At 50.0% G+C, this 13604-nt stretch overlaps 1 protein-coding gene across 2 annotated transcripts in view; it reads left to right on the top strand.

The window, feature by feature from the left end:
* Nucleotides 1–13604, top strand: part of PEX14 (peroxisomal biogenesis factor 14) — a 137527-nt gene that overhangs the window by 104088 nt on the left and 19835 nt on the right. For both annotated transcript variants that reach the window (XM_031962878.1, XM_031962877.1), the window contains exon 4: nt 7696–7824. In XM_031962878.1, coding sequence (XP_031818738.1) covers nt 7696–7824 — 129 coding nt within the window. The remainder of the gene's footprint in view (nt 1–7695; nt 7825–13604) is intronic.

The following is a 13604-nucleotide window of genomic DNA, read 5'->3' as shown; positions in this document are numbered from 1 at the left end:
AAAACAAAGATTGTTCAGCTCTTTTGTGGGGAAAGCTCTGGTTCATGGGAGAGACCAAGAGCTCCAAGCACAGCTGCCTGCGAAGCCAGCACACTCTGGGGAGGGAATGCGGGGTTCTAAAACAGGGAGAGGACCTACGGAGGGATGCACTGGCTAGGCAGGAGCTTGAGACATTGGGTCCTGCCCAGCTGAGGGATAAAAAATCAGGGGATAGTTGTGGGGGGCAGTCATTTTAGACTTGGGGAATGGAGGGGGTAATTAAAGCTCTACTCTGATTGGTAAAGGGCTGTTACACAGAAAAGCTCGTAGATTTATTTTGTGCTGTTCCATTGAGAAAACTAGAACCAAGGCATAAACGAAAGGCAGACAAGACAGCCCCCTCTGAGAACTTTGTAAAATTTAAGCTGTTCAGATTAGAATGTGGAGGTAGATTCCTCTGTCCCTGGGCGTAGTGTAGCAGAGGCTGCTTGGCCACCTGTTGGCAGTGTCGGCTGCTGTGCTCTGTTTCCAGCTCTTTGTCCTAAATTAAGTGGCTCCTGATAAACCTCGGCCCCACTTTGAGGCTCCTGATGTGTCTGAGTGGTTGGGGGATGCTGCCTCCCAACAAGGGGCCTTTCCCCTCTCTGGAGAAGCTAAAGAAAGAGAGTGTCGTCTTCACCTTGGAGGCTCCCAGGCTTATAAACCTACGACCTGGCTTTGAGAGTCTGGCTGCAGAGAGAAGGTTGGAACACTCCTTGGTTGTCTTTCACTGTCCCAAAGCAAATGTTTGTTTTGGTACCATAATGAAAACGTTTCCATTTGTGAAACAAATGTTTAGAGCCGAGAGAAGCATTTGGGCAGCCAGGATGTGTCAAAATAGAACAGATGCTTGCCTTTTAAAAACATGCTTTTTCAACACCCCCCATCCCTGTACCTTGTTGCCCTGAGTACAACATTGGGCCGCAGACCAGCGAGGGGTGAGCCCTTGCAGGCCCCTGCTCGTTTGTGGTGCTCTGGGGTCTCAGGCAAGTCTGCCCCTCCCCAAAGAGGAAGACGGCTGGTCCCAGCTATTCTGCACCGGAGCTGAGAGTGCCTTTTAAAAGCAATTATGGATGTAAAACACTCCAGCTAGGTAAAGACTGATGGATCAGCAGGGGTCGAGTGTCATCATGTGGGGAAATAGTGAATTTGGGAGAGCTTTGTGTAAGGAGTTAGCTGGCCAGACTGAGAGAGACGAAGTCCACCATCTCCACCACCCACTTCAGCATCAGAGTTCTATAATTAGGACAGTCTGAGTCTTGCTTTTCAAAAGGAAGCCCTGTGACCTGATGGGGAGCAAGCTGAGAGTGTGGTTGAGGCCTGTAGGCTAATCTGGCTGCCTCTGGGTAGCACATGGGTAGCTTTTTCATGTACCCCATGCACGGTGTCCTATCGCAGAGTCCCCCAGAACTCACCGAGGGTGCTGGGAGGTGGGAGCCACAGCCTCGCCCTCTTGGCAAGCTGGATTATTGACAGGCACTGATAATGTTTGTCCTCCCTTTGATTTACCCCTTGGAGGCCCTGACCCAATATCCATGTAGATCTTTGTTTCTAATTTAGCTTAAGAGGAGGGGGCAGAATCTTTAGGCTCTGGAACTAAAAATAGGCTTCAGAGATGCTGATTGGAAATCCTCCCAATCTCTTGTAAGAGAGATCTCAATTTGTGTTACACTGAGGGGCAGCTCACTTCTGTCTTGTTCACCAGTTATACGACTCCCCAGAGAAGCTCAATAAATTTTATAGGGAAGTTTCCTCCTTGTGCGGAAGGAGCTGAGCTCGGTGACTGGTGTGTTTCACATAATTTAGGACTGAGAAAATTTGTCTGCCTTTTGGGAAGAGGTGTCAAAACCTCATGTACCAAAACTTTTGAGTGGACTTGATTTGGCTGTGACTTGGATTCCCCTGGGCACAGTACTTGGTAGCCCTAACCCTCTCTGATTCGGAGCTAAAAGCACTCCCAGGGGCTGTACCACATAAACCCAGGGTTTGCCTCTGAATGTCTGGCTGGGATTTCTTTGGGAGTGATTTCTAATTAAGCTTGATGAGATAGTTTAAAGAAATCCTACTTCTTCACGACCTTCTTGAGCCCCTCCCAAACATGTTCATGTCTCTTCTCATCTGTTCCCCCCACTCCCACCTTGGGGAAGGAACTGCCTCGAGGGGAGTCAGCCCCGTAGGGCTAGGCATCCATTCTGAAACACACCTCTTAGACTTCTTGTCTTTAAACTAGCAGTGAAATACATTTTGTCCTGGCTTATAACACAGTGATTTATGCTGGGAGCCAGGCCTGGGTGATATCACAGTGTCCTTTTGTCTTTGTGTTGATTTTTCTCCCACATTTAATGTATTTAAGGGATATATTGTCTTTCTGGTTCACTGGGATTGGTACAAGTTTTAATGGGAAGTTCCCCCCAGCTCCCTGTGTTTGGAGAAGAGAATTATATTGTTAGTTAGACATTTTTCTTTTTCTCTCCCCCCCATGGCAGGAGGCTGTGTTTTGTTGCTTTTTGAAATAGCATTCCTGCTGAGCATTTTTTAGGAAGGATACCAAGAGGACATTCAATTTTGGCTCCTTTTCTTATTGACAACTTTTTTCTCTTATTATCTGAACTTTCCTCATTTAAAGAGAGGGGCAAGTTACAAGACTTGTTTGGGATTTTGTATATCAAGATCTCTTAAAATTGGAGATAGGGAAAGCTCTATCCGATCCTCAAATAAACGCATTCCATTGAGAACAATATTATTTGTAGGTTTTTTGCCCCCCAAAGACCACGTTGAATATCTTAAGAATATTTTAATCAAAAGAAAAGGAAAGCAGATTTTGGTTTGTTGAGTATTTTCACCAAGTGAGTCAGACAGGTTAAGGGGTGCAGGGGGAAGGGTGGGTGGGTGGGGAGGGAGGTCCCATAAACAAGGTGATATATAATATTTTTTTTTGTTCTCCTTTTAAATAAATACCGATCAGCTTTATGTTCAGAGACAATAGGAGCCGTTGGCTTAAATTTGCAGTTTACTGTATTTATGGCTGTAATATCAAGGTGCTGCCGTCGTAATTTCATGCCCCAATGAGAAGAGCAAGGTCGAAGCAAATGCTTCCATCGGCATCTGCTAACACACTAACTCATAAACAAGGCCCGGCTGGATCAGGTGGCACGGAATAATACAGGCTAATGAAATACAGCACAGCTTTCCATTACTGTTAGTTTTTACAGTGTCGTCATTACGTGTAATTTATGTTTAAAAAATTCAATTTTATACAAGGCACTGGGAAATAGGGGTCTCCAGGTCATTCGACGACTTTTAAAGGCTCGGAGAGTCCTTATTGCACTCTACTGTTCCAACAAAATGTTAATAATAAAATAAAAAAAAATACTTTTTCCACCCTTCTCTTTCTCCCCCTTCAACCTTTTCAGGATGAGTTGATTTTTCTTTTCATTCAAAGAGATTTTTGCCCGCAGCCAGGAAAGTGGTCTCTTGCCATGTCTTCCTGGCGAGAGAGAGAGAGAGAGAGAGAAAGCGTGAATGAGTGTGTCGGTGTGTCACTGATCTCAGCAACTGTGTCCCTGTGCTCCCTGGGAGTCACCTGGACCAGGAGTTGGGAGCACCTTGGAAAGCTCCTGGCTCTCTTGGCCACTGTTTCCCTGGCCTTTTTCCTGCAGAGCCAGGTAATGGCTTCCTGCCTAGGACAGACTCTGCCAGAGCAAGAGAGTAGTTTCCCACGCTTACCTTCTCAGTTGTCACCTCTGAGGCTGCTTGGAGGGGAGGGGAGGGAGCAGCTTCTGGAGACCCCCAGTCCTGAGGAGCCGGGAGGCAGGGTGGGCCCTGAGGCAGCAGGAGGAGGACCTGTTCCTTCCAGCCCACAAAGCCAACCACTTTCTGGTTTTGTTTACTTTTTAACAGAAACCTTCGAGAAAAGCAGGACAAAATTAAATTGCTTCTTAAAATGAGGGAGGTGAAGGAGCTCGGTATGGGATTAGCGCCGAGGCCGTTGTTTCAGACTCCCCACGCCAGCAGCTTTCTTAGGAGGGAGACCTCCTGAGCCTGGAGTGCTGCCAGTGACTGCTGCCCTCTGGAAGTGGGGGGCAGAGGGAGCAGGGGCAGATAACTTCCAGCATGGCCCCCCACACACACACACACACACAGCCAGAGCTCTCGGAGAAGGGTTTTCAGTTCTGGCAACGGCAGCCTCCCATTTGCTCAGTCTCTAGCCTCTATCCCTAATGGCTTCTCCCTACCCTCCTCTCTGATTCTCTTGGCAAAACTGACAGGGCCAGGAGACATCACCCAGTGGGTCTTGCCAGGCTTCAGTTCCTATTGATTCTAGATTTAAATGACCAGGGTGACAGCGTTCAGAGGAGCTGGTGGCTCCTGAATGTTGCCAAGTGGCGGCAGTGAAGTTCCTGAGAGAGCATCTGAATGTGAGGAACACTGTTGGTGTAATAGAATGCAAATTGAAAGCTAAAAGAAAATTTTAGGCTTTATGAAAATTATGACTAATTCTTCCAAAGGCAGCAGCTCTGAGGAAGAATTAGCAGGCTGGGGGAGGGGGGAGCAAGGCGGAGAAGGCTTCCATGCCATAGGATTAGGGAGCCAGTCTGCTCTATCCCTCCGTGGGGCTCAGTCCTTGCTCAGTACCCTCTGCGGTTAGATTATTCCTTGCAGATAGTAATCAACTGGAAGGAAGTGTGTGTGTCTAATTTGCATGAGATTATTTAAAACAAAAAAAAAGGTCTGCATTAGTCAGGGTGATGGTAAACAACGCAAAGAGATGCCTTTCATAATATAGCCGGTGCCTCGGCTTTCAAAGCCAAATATAATTCACTTACAATTGGCAGTCTCCTTTATTGTTCCTTTTAACCTTTTGAATCCTGCACGGTCTTAATCTCACTGGGCCTGTTGAGGATCCTCACTGTTTGTGAGTGGGGGGGGGGCTGGGCCAGAGGGGCTTTGGGGACATCTCTCTCCCCAGGTCACGTCCCAAGGCAGAGACGCTCCGGACTGGGAGGAAACGACCATCGCATGGAGATGTCTCACTCCCCAGAAAAGGGATTGAGACAGAGGGGCGAGAGAGGCTGCTCAGTGAAGCGGAGGCACTCATCTGTGCGGGGTCACGGGGCAGGAGAGGCCAGGATCCACCGGGTCATGCTCCCAGTGGGGCTCAGTGGGTCCCTCATCTACTTGTTTATGAGGAGGGAAAGGCCGAAGTTCTCAGTGAACTTGACTGGCTTCCTGTCCCCTCTCTCCCAAGCCGGCGTGACATAGTGGCCGGCCTGGGAGACGTAGTTGCTGCTCTGCCGCGGGTGAGCTGTCTGACCTTGGCATCTGTACAAGGAGGGCATTGGGCTAGACGCTGTGGGAGGCCCCTCCCAGCCCCGGCAGTCTGTGTTCCGAGCTTCCTGCCCAGCTCGCCGGCACTGCTTCTCCCTGTTCAGCTCGGGTCAGTCTCACACACACACGGTGTGGACTTCGTGCCTGTAAACAGAACTCTTTGCTCTGTGGGTGAACTGGGCACTTTGGGCAGCACAGATGTGGGGCCTCGGGGAAGCAGCTCTGGAAAAGAGACTCTTTCCCCTCTGGCCTCAGCAGCGGGTCCCGCTGTAATTACTAGTCAGGCAGTTTCCATCTGAGCGGCGGGTCACAGGGCAAAGTGCCGGGCAGCGGCTGGTCCCTTTAACCAGCTTCACTCCCAGGGCTGGAGCGCCGCCTGTAACTTACGGATATTTCCCTAGCGTTAAACATTATCATACTTGTTTATATTTGAAAGAGCCAGAAGGGAAAATGAGAATGCAACTGAATGCTCCTTTTGGGAAAATTATCCTCATTTGCAGCCAGCGGCTGACAAGGCACGCGAGCCGCCAGGTTTATAAGATTCTGCTGCGTGCCAGTGACCAGCAGCCCGGGCTGACGTCGGCGGGGCTGGGTGGAAGCGGCTTCTAATGCCTCTTTAACTCGGTGGGCCGTGGAGGCCACGTCCCCTCCCTCGCTCTGTCCCTACCTGCAGGTGAAGTGCGAGCTCAGCCGGGCCCAGGCCTCCCGGCCAGCCTCAGGCCTCCCGGCCCCACCTGCGGCACTCTGACAGGGCCCCGCGAGCTTCTGCTTCTGCCGCCGTGCAGAGGGCACAGCCCTGGCAGGGCCATCCCGGGCCCCCTGCGGCCCGGGTGTACACCCACCAGGAGGGGCCGGCAGGGCTACGCTCGAGAGCGGTAATGTGCTCCATCCATTGTCCCCTGGGCACAGAGTGCCAGGCACGGAACATGCTTGTACTTCATCTACCCCTGGGGACAAATAGACCCGTGCCGTGGCCCTCTAATGGAGCCCGGATGCAGGACTGCCGACCAGATGTGGAAGCTCTCAGCTCCAGTTTAAAAGGCGTGTGTTGTGGCCGGGCCGGAGACCGGGGTTCCAGGAACAGCCTGGGCTCCTAGGGCAGGGTTGACACGTCAGGGCAGTCCAGAGGCAGGGCCCCCTTCCCCCCACCCCCATCCCCCACCCCCGGCTGCTCCTGGAGCCCAACAGTGAACGGCCAATTGTTCCCAGAGGAAAGTCTTCGCTCCTCAGGGCCTGGGCTTTCTCCCTGTTCTCCTCAGGGCAACCTGTGAGGTTCTGTCCTGCCCCACACTCCTGTGTATCTGGCCCGGGTGTGGCTCCTGGGAAGTTTTTCATGTGCTTTTTATTCCTTCGTGGGAAAATTCTCCCCACGTGTTGTAGTCACTGTAGATAGCACCCTGATACTCCTCACTGTCCCATGTGCAAAGTGCCCTAGAAAGTGGCAGCGGCTGGTGGGGGAGACAGAGAGAGAGAGAGAGACAGAGACAGAGAGAGTCAGAGAGAGATACCTCTGTAGAGAGAGAGACACACACACAGAGACACACAGAGAGAGATACAGAGAGACAAAGGGGGGAGATAGGGAGGAGAGAGACATAGAGAGATGGGGAGGAAAGAGACAGAGGCAAAGAGAGGGACACACACACGAGAGAGAGAGAGAGAGAGAGAGAGAGAGAGAGAGACTGACTAGCCAAAGGCGATCGAGGCGAGAGCCTATCATAGGCTGGAGCAATAATCATCTGAAAGTTTGGGCCTGGCCTTGTTTTGATCTGTTTTCTTGTTTTATTTTCTTCTTTACATTCTATATCCCATTCATACTAATCACAGTCAGTCCTGATTTTTCTTTTTATTTCTGCATTTGTCATAAAATAAAGCAAATTATTCCCGTCTTCGGAAACGATCTAGACTAATTAGTCGTCTCACCCAATAATTAGTTTTTTGTTTCCCTGTCTGTTTTCATGCATTATTGTTAGTTTTTTCCCCTCTTTTTTTTTTTAACACCATTACAGATTAAAATGAGCCACATTTGCAGTTGATGGTATCTGTTTTCGGGGGAAGAATGGAGAATTGCAGTACGGAGCGACTTCAAAAGCAGCAATAAACTCAAGGATAAATTAAGGAAATTGAATGAGCCACATTTGGAAGCAGCGTTGAGGCTAATATTCTGTAGCTTAAGGTTAAATTGCAACAGAGAGAGGTTCCAGAGAATCTGAAATCGGGGAGGCAGCAGCCCAGGAGTCACCATGCTTGACATTGTGCAGCCAAAAGGGTCCTGTCTCACCAGGGATTTTGTTAGAGCCGCAGAAAGTGGAAAAAGGTGCTAACCCAATATCATTTCTTCTTCCCTCTCAGGACTGACAGATGAAGAGATTGACTTGGCTTTCCAGCAGTCGGGCACTGCTGCCGATGAGTCTCAGTCCTTGGGCCCTCCCACCCAGATGGTGCCCCTCCAGCCCCCTCACCTCCTGCCTCATCCATACAGTAAGTCCCACTCTGGCCTCAGCCCCGCTTAGCCTTCCGTACCCCGTGCTGCCCGGGGTGGCTCGCTTCTCCTTTCCTTCCCCTTCCCTCTGGGGTTCGCAAGCCATTCCCTCCAGCAAGAACTTAGGAAAAGAGAAATCCTCCTAGAGGCTGTTCCCCACTGCGGACACTGCCCCTCGTCCTCTTCCTCAGCCACAAGGACTATCCCGAAGCCCAGGGCAGCGCTTTCAAAAGCCAGAGGCCCTCCTCCCACTGTCGAGACTGCATCCTGGTGCTGCCACATCTTCCTCTTTGTAGTTAATGATAAGTCTCCCAACAGCTGAATATCTAGGAAAGTTTGTCTCACTTCCAGTCGCTCAGTGAGATCATTTGTTAAAGTCTAGATAAGTTTTTTAGTTTTAAAAAATTTTAAGATCCTGGATTATTCATTTATCTGTGGTGGGGTTTCTGTAGGGGTTTCCCAATTAAAATGTAAAAATCCTCACTCTTAATTGCTCTTAATTGTGTATGAATGTTAATCATGGGGTTTCTCATGAAAGCTATTTTAGAAGGATAGATTATGGCAGATAATGGCAGCATCATGCACTCCCCCAAATATGTCAGGGGATGCTAAGCCCCTTTCAGGCCACATGGGACGCTGTGCCCCAGACTAGGCTGTGGCCCCTGGGATGGGACAACAGCCCGCTTGCCCCTCCACTCCTTCCAGACGTCTTTCCTGGGTTGACTTCACCTGCCCCAGGTAGTCTGGAAGAGGACTCTGGGTTGTTTTTTTTAAAGCTTTAAGATGGTTTTAAGTATCAGGCTCTTAATGGCAAGCCTCAAAGAGACAAATCCTTTTGCTCCTCTCATAGCGGATTTCCTTGTTCCTTACCTGCCTCTTTAGGCTGCTGCTGGGGGAAGGTGGGCAGTGTCTCGTGAGGACTTCCCTCGGCCTCCCCAGCGGAGGAGGCAGAAGGGCGACGGGTGCATTTGGAGGCTCCGGTCTCATTGTCTCCTCTCCTCCCCTTGCTCTCTGAAAGAAGAGGCTGTGGATTAGATAGGGGCCACGTTCTGGCTTGTCTTAGCAAACCCTGTCATGCTGAACAGACTGACACCCGTCAGGCTTCCTCTCCTGACCGTCAGGAGAGGAAGCCCCTGGGGCAAGGAAGTGGCACATTTCTTTAAGTTACCGGAGAGTTCGTGGCCACTACTTGTTAGTCCAGGCCCGCTCCTCAGCATCACTCGGCTGCCAGGTAGTGGCTGTGGGTCACTGAGCACCCTTTGCAGGTGTTTTTTTTTTTTTGGACCAGTGGATTGGGATTCACTTCTTTTCCTTGAGTTGAGTCCTTGGGCCAGCCCTATAGTGGGACTTGCTCAGGATAGGCACTGGCAGCTGGCAGAATTCTTCCAGGAGGCACATCTGTTGGATTCCAGCTGCTTCCTTACATGGCTTAATAGAAATAGGTCTCCAGGGATACAGGGCTACTCTTTGCTCAGAACAAATTGCTTTAGGGGGTCAGAGAGTTGGGCCAGAGTCTCGATGAAGTCTCCTGGCTTCAGTGGACTAGCACGATTAAATGAAGACTTTTTTTTTCCAGGAGGAAAGAGATAGGAAAAACCAGTTCAGTTGCTTAAAAGAGTTTCTGATGCCCACACCTCTGTTAGTAAAGTGTTAGCATGTTAAGATTTCTCCCAGATAAGTATATTTTAAAAATTCTCCCTGCCCTGAAAATAAGAAGCATTCTATTAGAGGAAAAATCTTTCTGTTGCTGCCTTGGGAGTAAAAATCATAGTAATTATAATTTTAAATACATTTAGTTTTTAGTTCTCTCCCTTTAGCTTCATTCTTCTTAAACCGTTACATTGCTCTTCTCAGCTCGACGGGGGTAATTCTCTTTTCCCTTCGGTACTTTTGCCAAGAGGTGTCAAAACTGCTCAAAAAAAAAAAAAAAAAAAGCTTGATTTTGATTAATATAGAGAAACAAGACTTTGCCTGACTGATAATAAAACTGATAAATGACATTTGAATTACTTGTAGCGGTAATTTATTACATAAAATATCTTTTATTTGACATGCGATTAGTTGCTGGAAGCATCACTCAATCTGACTAGTTTAAACATGCTCTAAAATGAACCCCAGTAAAAAGCAGGGCTGTCGGCTGCTAGCTTTATGAAATATACTGATCCTGGAGTGAGGAAAAAACCTGACTTTAAATATTTAAATGATTAATTGGGTTTATATATATTTTTTTTACCTTTCTAACCCCCTTAATTACAAGCAAACTCAGGGGAGTTTCTGAACTAGGTGTACAATCTGCATGCTTATCGCCAAGGCATTGTCTGTGTCCCTGCATGAGGTATTTATGGCCTCCGTGCACACGTGTTTCTTTTGGTTTTAGATCTCCTCATAGCCCAGTCCCAGTAGCTGCTGTCTTGGGGCCTGGTGTTCCATTTCCCCCGTCTCTGGCCCTTTAGAAGGACAGGAAGGAAGAGGCAGAGGGACACACAGGACGTTTGCCAAACCCAGACAAAACTGGGGTCCCTCCCTCGTTTTGTCGAAGATGCCCTGAGTGACCTTGAAAGGGGTCTCTTGGGGCCTGTGGTTCGGAGGGCAATCTCTTTTCCATAAGCAGCTCAAGAAGAGTCGTGTTCTTGAATCTGAGCCCTTGGGTTGTCTTCCTCATGGGCATAGGCAGCTCCCACCAAGAGCACAGAAGTATCAGGGTAGCAGTGGCCCTTGCTTGTGGGTGACTGGACAGTGTGCCAGCTTCCTGCCCTCCCACCCCCTCATTGCCCATGGGCAGCCCAGTCACCCAGACCACACATGAGACAGTCTGCTTCCTTTTCAGCATTGTCCTTCTTGGGCAATCTTCTTGCCCTTCAGATCTTAGCAAGAACAGGCGAAATGAAAATGGAACCTGGAGTAATGGCAACAGCTCAATGCAGTCAGTTTTTATTGAGCACCTACTCTGAGGGCCGCCTTTGACTGTACATCGGTTTGTGTGTGGGGTCTCTTTTCTGAAGGAACTCCCGCTTTCTTTGGGGAGATACACCCCCCCCCCCCAAATACAGAAAGAGCTGACCTTTCATGACATCATTTGAATGAGGACACAAATCAGAAGTACTTCAGGAGTCCAGAGAAGGAGGCTGTGGAGGCTGGAGGCTCATGGAGGATTCATGGAGATGGAGTGGGTGCCAGAGGGAGACTTGGTACGGGCTACCTAAGGAGCATGGGCCGCCATGCTCAGTGCATAAAGGGAGTCAGGGTGAGCTGAAAGCAGATTCACTCATTCATTACGTACGTCCCTCATCCATAGTAGGCCCTAAAAAGTGCTAGCCAAGTAAAAGAATGACAAGCGACTACAGGCGTCTCCTTGCTTTTCATTTATTCACTCTCAGAGAGATTGGGGGGGAGGGGTCAGTTCCAGTTCTTCAAGATGTCCATGACAGCCAAAGGGCTTCTTTAAAGTCTTTCAACCCTCCAAAAATGTAAATTTAAAAGTAATTTTTAAAAATATATTGTATTTCTAAACTAAAAATCCAAACCTTTTGAGAAACTAGTTTGACCCATGATCTTGTTTACTTCTTTCATTTATTCATCCATTTATTCACCTGGCTGCTTTGAAATGAAATATAAATGGTCACTTTGACCATTAACTTAGGCTAGGCTAAATATTTTGGCTATTCAGAGATCAGAGAGATTGAGAATTCCCAAGGTACAGAAAGGCCTTCCTTTTGTAGGAAGAAGTCAGCTTTGGAGTCTTCAGTGTTGACAGAGAAAGTTTTCCTATTAGCTCCTCAGGGAGCTGTCGCCTCAGTGCTGGACCAGGCATATGCTCTGTTCTCTCTCCAGGCTCTCTGGTAGCATCCTTGGCCATGGGAGGTCAGGGTGGTGAGGAAGAGGGCCGGGAGTGATCACCTGGGCTCTCCTTTCTGTGGAGGTGACCATGCTCCCCTCCTCCTAGCCCTTCCTCCCCACTGGCTTCCCCCAGGCAACGGGAGCTTCAAGAGGCCTCTGCACTGCTCAAAAACGGGCTCATGGTCGCATCCTTAGGCTTGTTCATCCAGGAGCATGTTAGACAGTGGGAAAAGTTTCTCCAAGATTTCCAGCCATGTGGCCAACCGGTAGCAGAGATGGGCTTAGCCATCCGTGGCTACTTATCGAGTGCCCTTTGTGTACTTTGTACTGGCCTGCACTGTGTACGTCGGGTGCACAGGAGAAACGTAAAACAGGCCCCCTGTTTTCGAGAAATTTACTGTTGGAGAAACAAAACCAATACACATGAAATGATTATTGAACAAGGCAAGACAGCGTAATGAAATGCCAAGTTGTAAGTGCTGTAAAACAACAGGAGCAGACGCAGGAGTTAAATGAAAGAGCAAGGAGCCCTCCAGGCTGGAGGGGAGGCTTGAGGCCAGCTCTGGGGCCTGAGGGAGCCCGGGGAGGGCCTCAGTGCTGGACCAGGCATATGCTCTGTTCTCTCTCCAGGCTCTCTGGTAGCATCCTTGGCCATGGGAGGTCAGGGTGGTGAGGAGGAGGGCTGGGAGTGATCACCCGGGCTCTCCTTTCCGTAGAGGTGACCGTGCTCCCCTCCTCCTAGCCCTTCCTCCCCACTGGCTTCCCCCAGGCAACGGGAGCTTCAAGAGGCCTCTGCACTGCTCAAAAATGGGCTCATGGTCGCATCCTTAGGCTTGTTCATCCAGGAGCAGTCCAGGGGTGGCCAGGAGGCTAGGAGGGTCCCGAGGCCTGTGGGTGGGAGCTGGGTGGTCCTGGGCCAGTCATTTAACCTTGCCCTCTGGTTTCCTCTTCTGGAGGATGGGGAGCCAGCAAGCACCAGGAGTGCTGGGAGCAGCGTGCTTTACGTAAACTGTCTCACTTGACCTTTGATACAGACCTACAAAGCGCGCATTCTCCACCCATGGATAAGCATTTACTAAGCCCCTAATGTGTGCCACTGGGGGAGGGGATGCTGGAGCATTCTGATCGGCTGGCCCAGGGCTGGAGGCAGGGAGCCCTGCGCCCCAGCCCTGCTCAGTGATCTTGGCCAAAAAGCTAATGGTAATAGCAGCTCCCTCTGAGGGTAGTTTGGAGCATTCGGGAGCTGGAGCATAAAGCATTTTGCAACCTCAGAGCGCTACGTACAACGTGGCTGTGACTCCAGGTGTGGAGGATGAGCCGTCACGTGTCCCTCTGCCGTGCTCAGGTCTAACTTTCACTGTCCACTAAAGGGACAACCTGCAGCTGGCTTTGCTCATTGGTTTTGTGACTATCGGTTGAAGTGATATCACAGGGGCTGCTTTGTTCCAGGTGGGCCCAGTGGGCCCGGGATGCCTGTTGTAAGATCGGGGGTGGACTCCTCTGCCCCATAGGCCTCTTGTCAGTTGTAGGAAGTGGGGAGCTCAGAGGCAGTGGACCCCAGGTATGCCCCTCTGCAGCCCCCGCGGTGCTTGCCAGCTGTCTGTCACGCAGTGTCCCAGTGGAACGGCGCATTAGAGCTGGGCTTGCTGGCCCCTGTCTGTCCAAGGTGGCTGCTTGGCAGTGGGTGAGGGAGACACCAGCTCCGGGGGGACGGGCAGGAAGTCCCCCCACTCCCATTTCAGACACTGCTCACTGTCTCTGCTATGAAAGGAGTTCTCGAACTTGGAGGCTGCTTTGCTGTTGAGTGGCATGTGCATGCGTGATCAACACATAATCAGGGGCCATGAATCAGCCCTAGCATCTAAGGGAATTCTGGCCCGGGCCCAGGGAGCCTTAAAAGGAGGATACGCAGGCAAGTCATGGCGGCCTCCAGGAGGCCTCC

The sequence above is a fragment of the Sarcophilus harrisii genome, chromosome 3, assembly GCF_902635505.1.
Source record: "Sarcophilus harrisii chromosome 3, mSarHar1.11, whole genome shotgun sequence".
Classification (NCBI taxonomy): domain Eukaryota; kingdom Metazoa; phylum Chordata; class Mammalia; order Dasyuromorphia; family Dasyuridae; genus Sarcophilus; species Sarcophilus harrisii.
The sequence above is the reverse complement of the archived record's forward strand: the minus strand, read 5'-3'. Positions and strand labels throughout refer to the sequence as shown.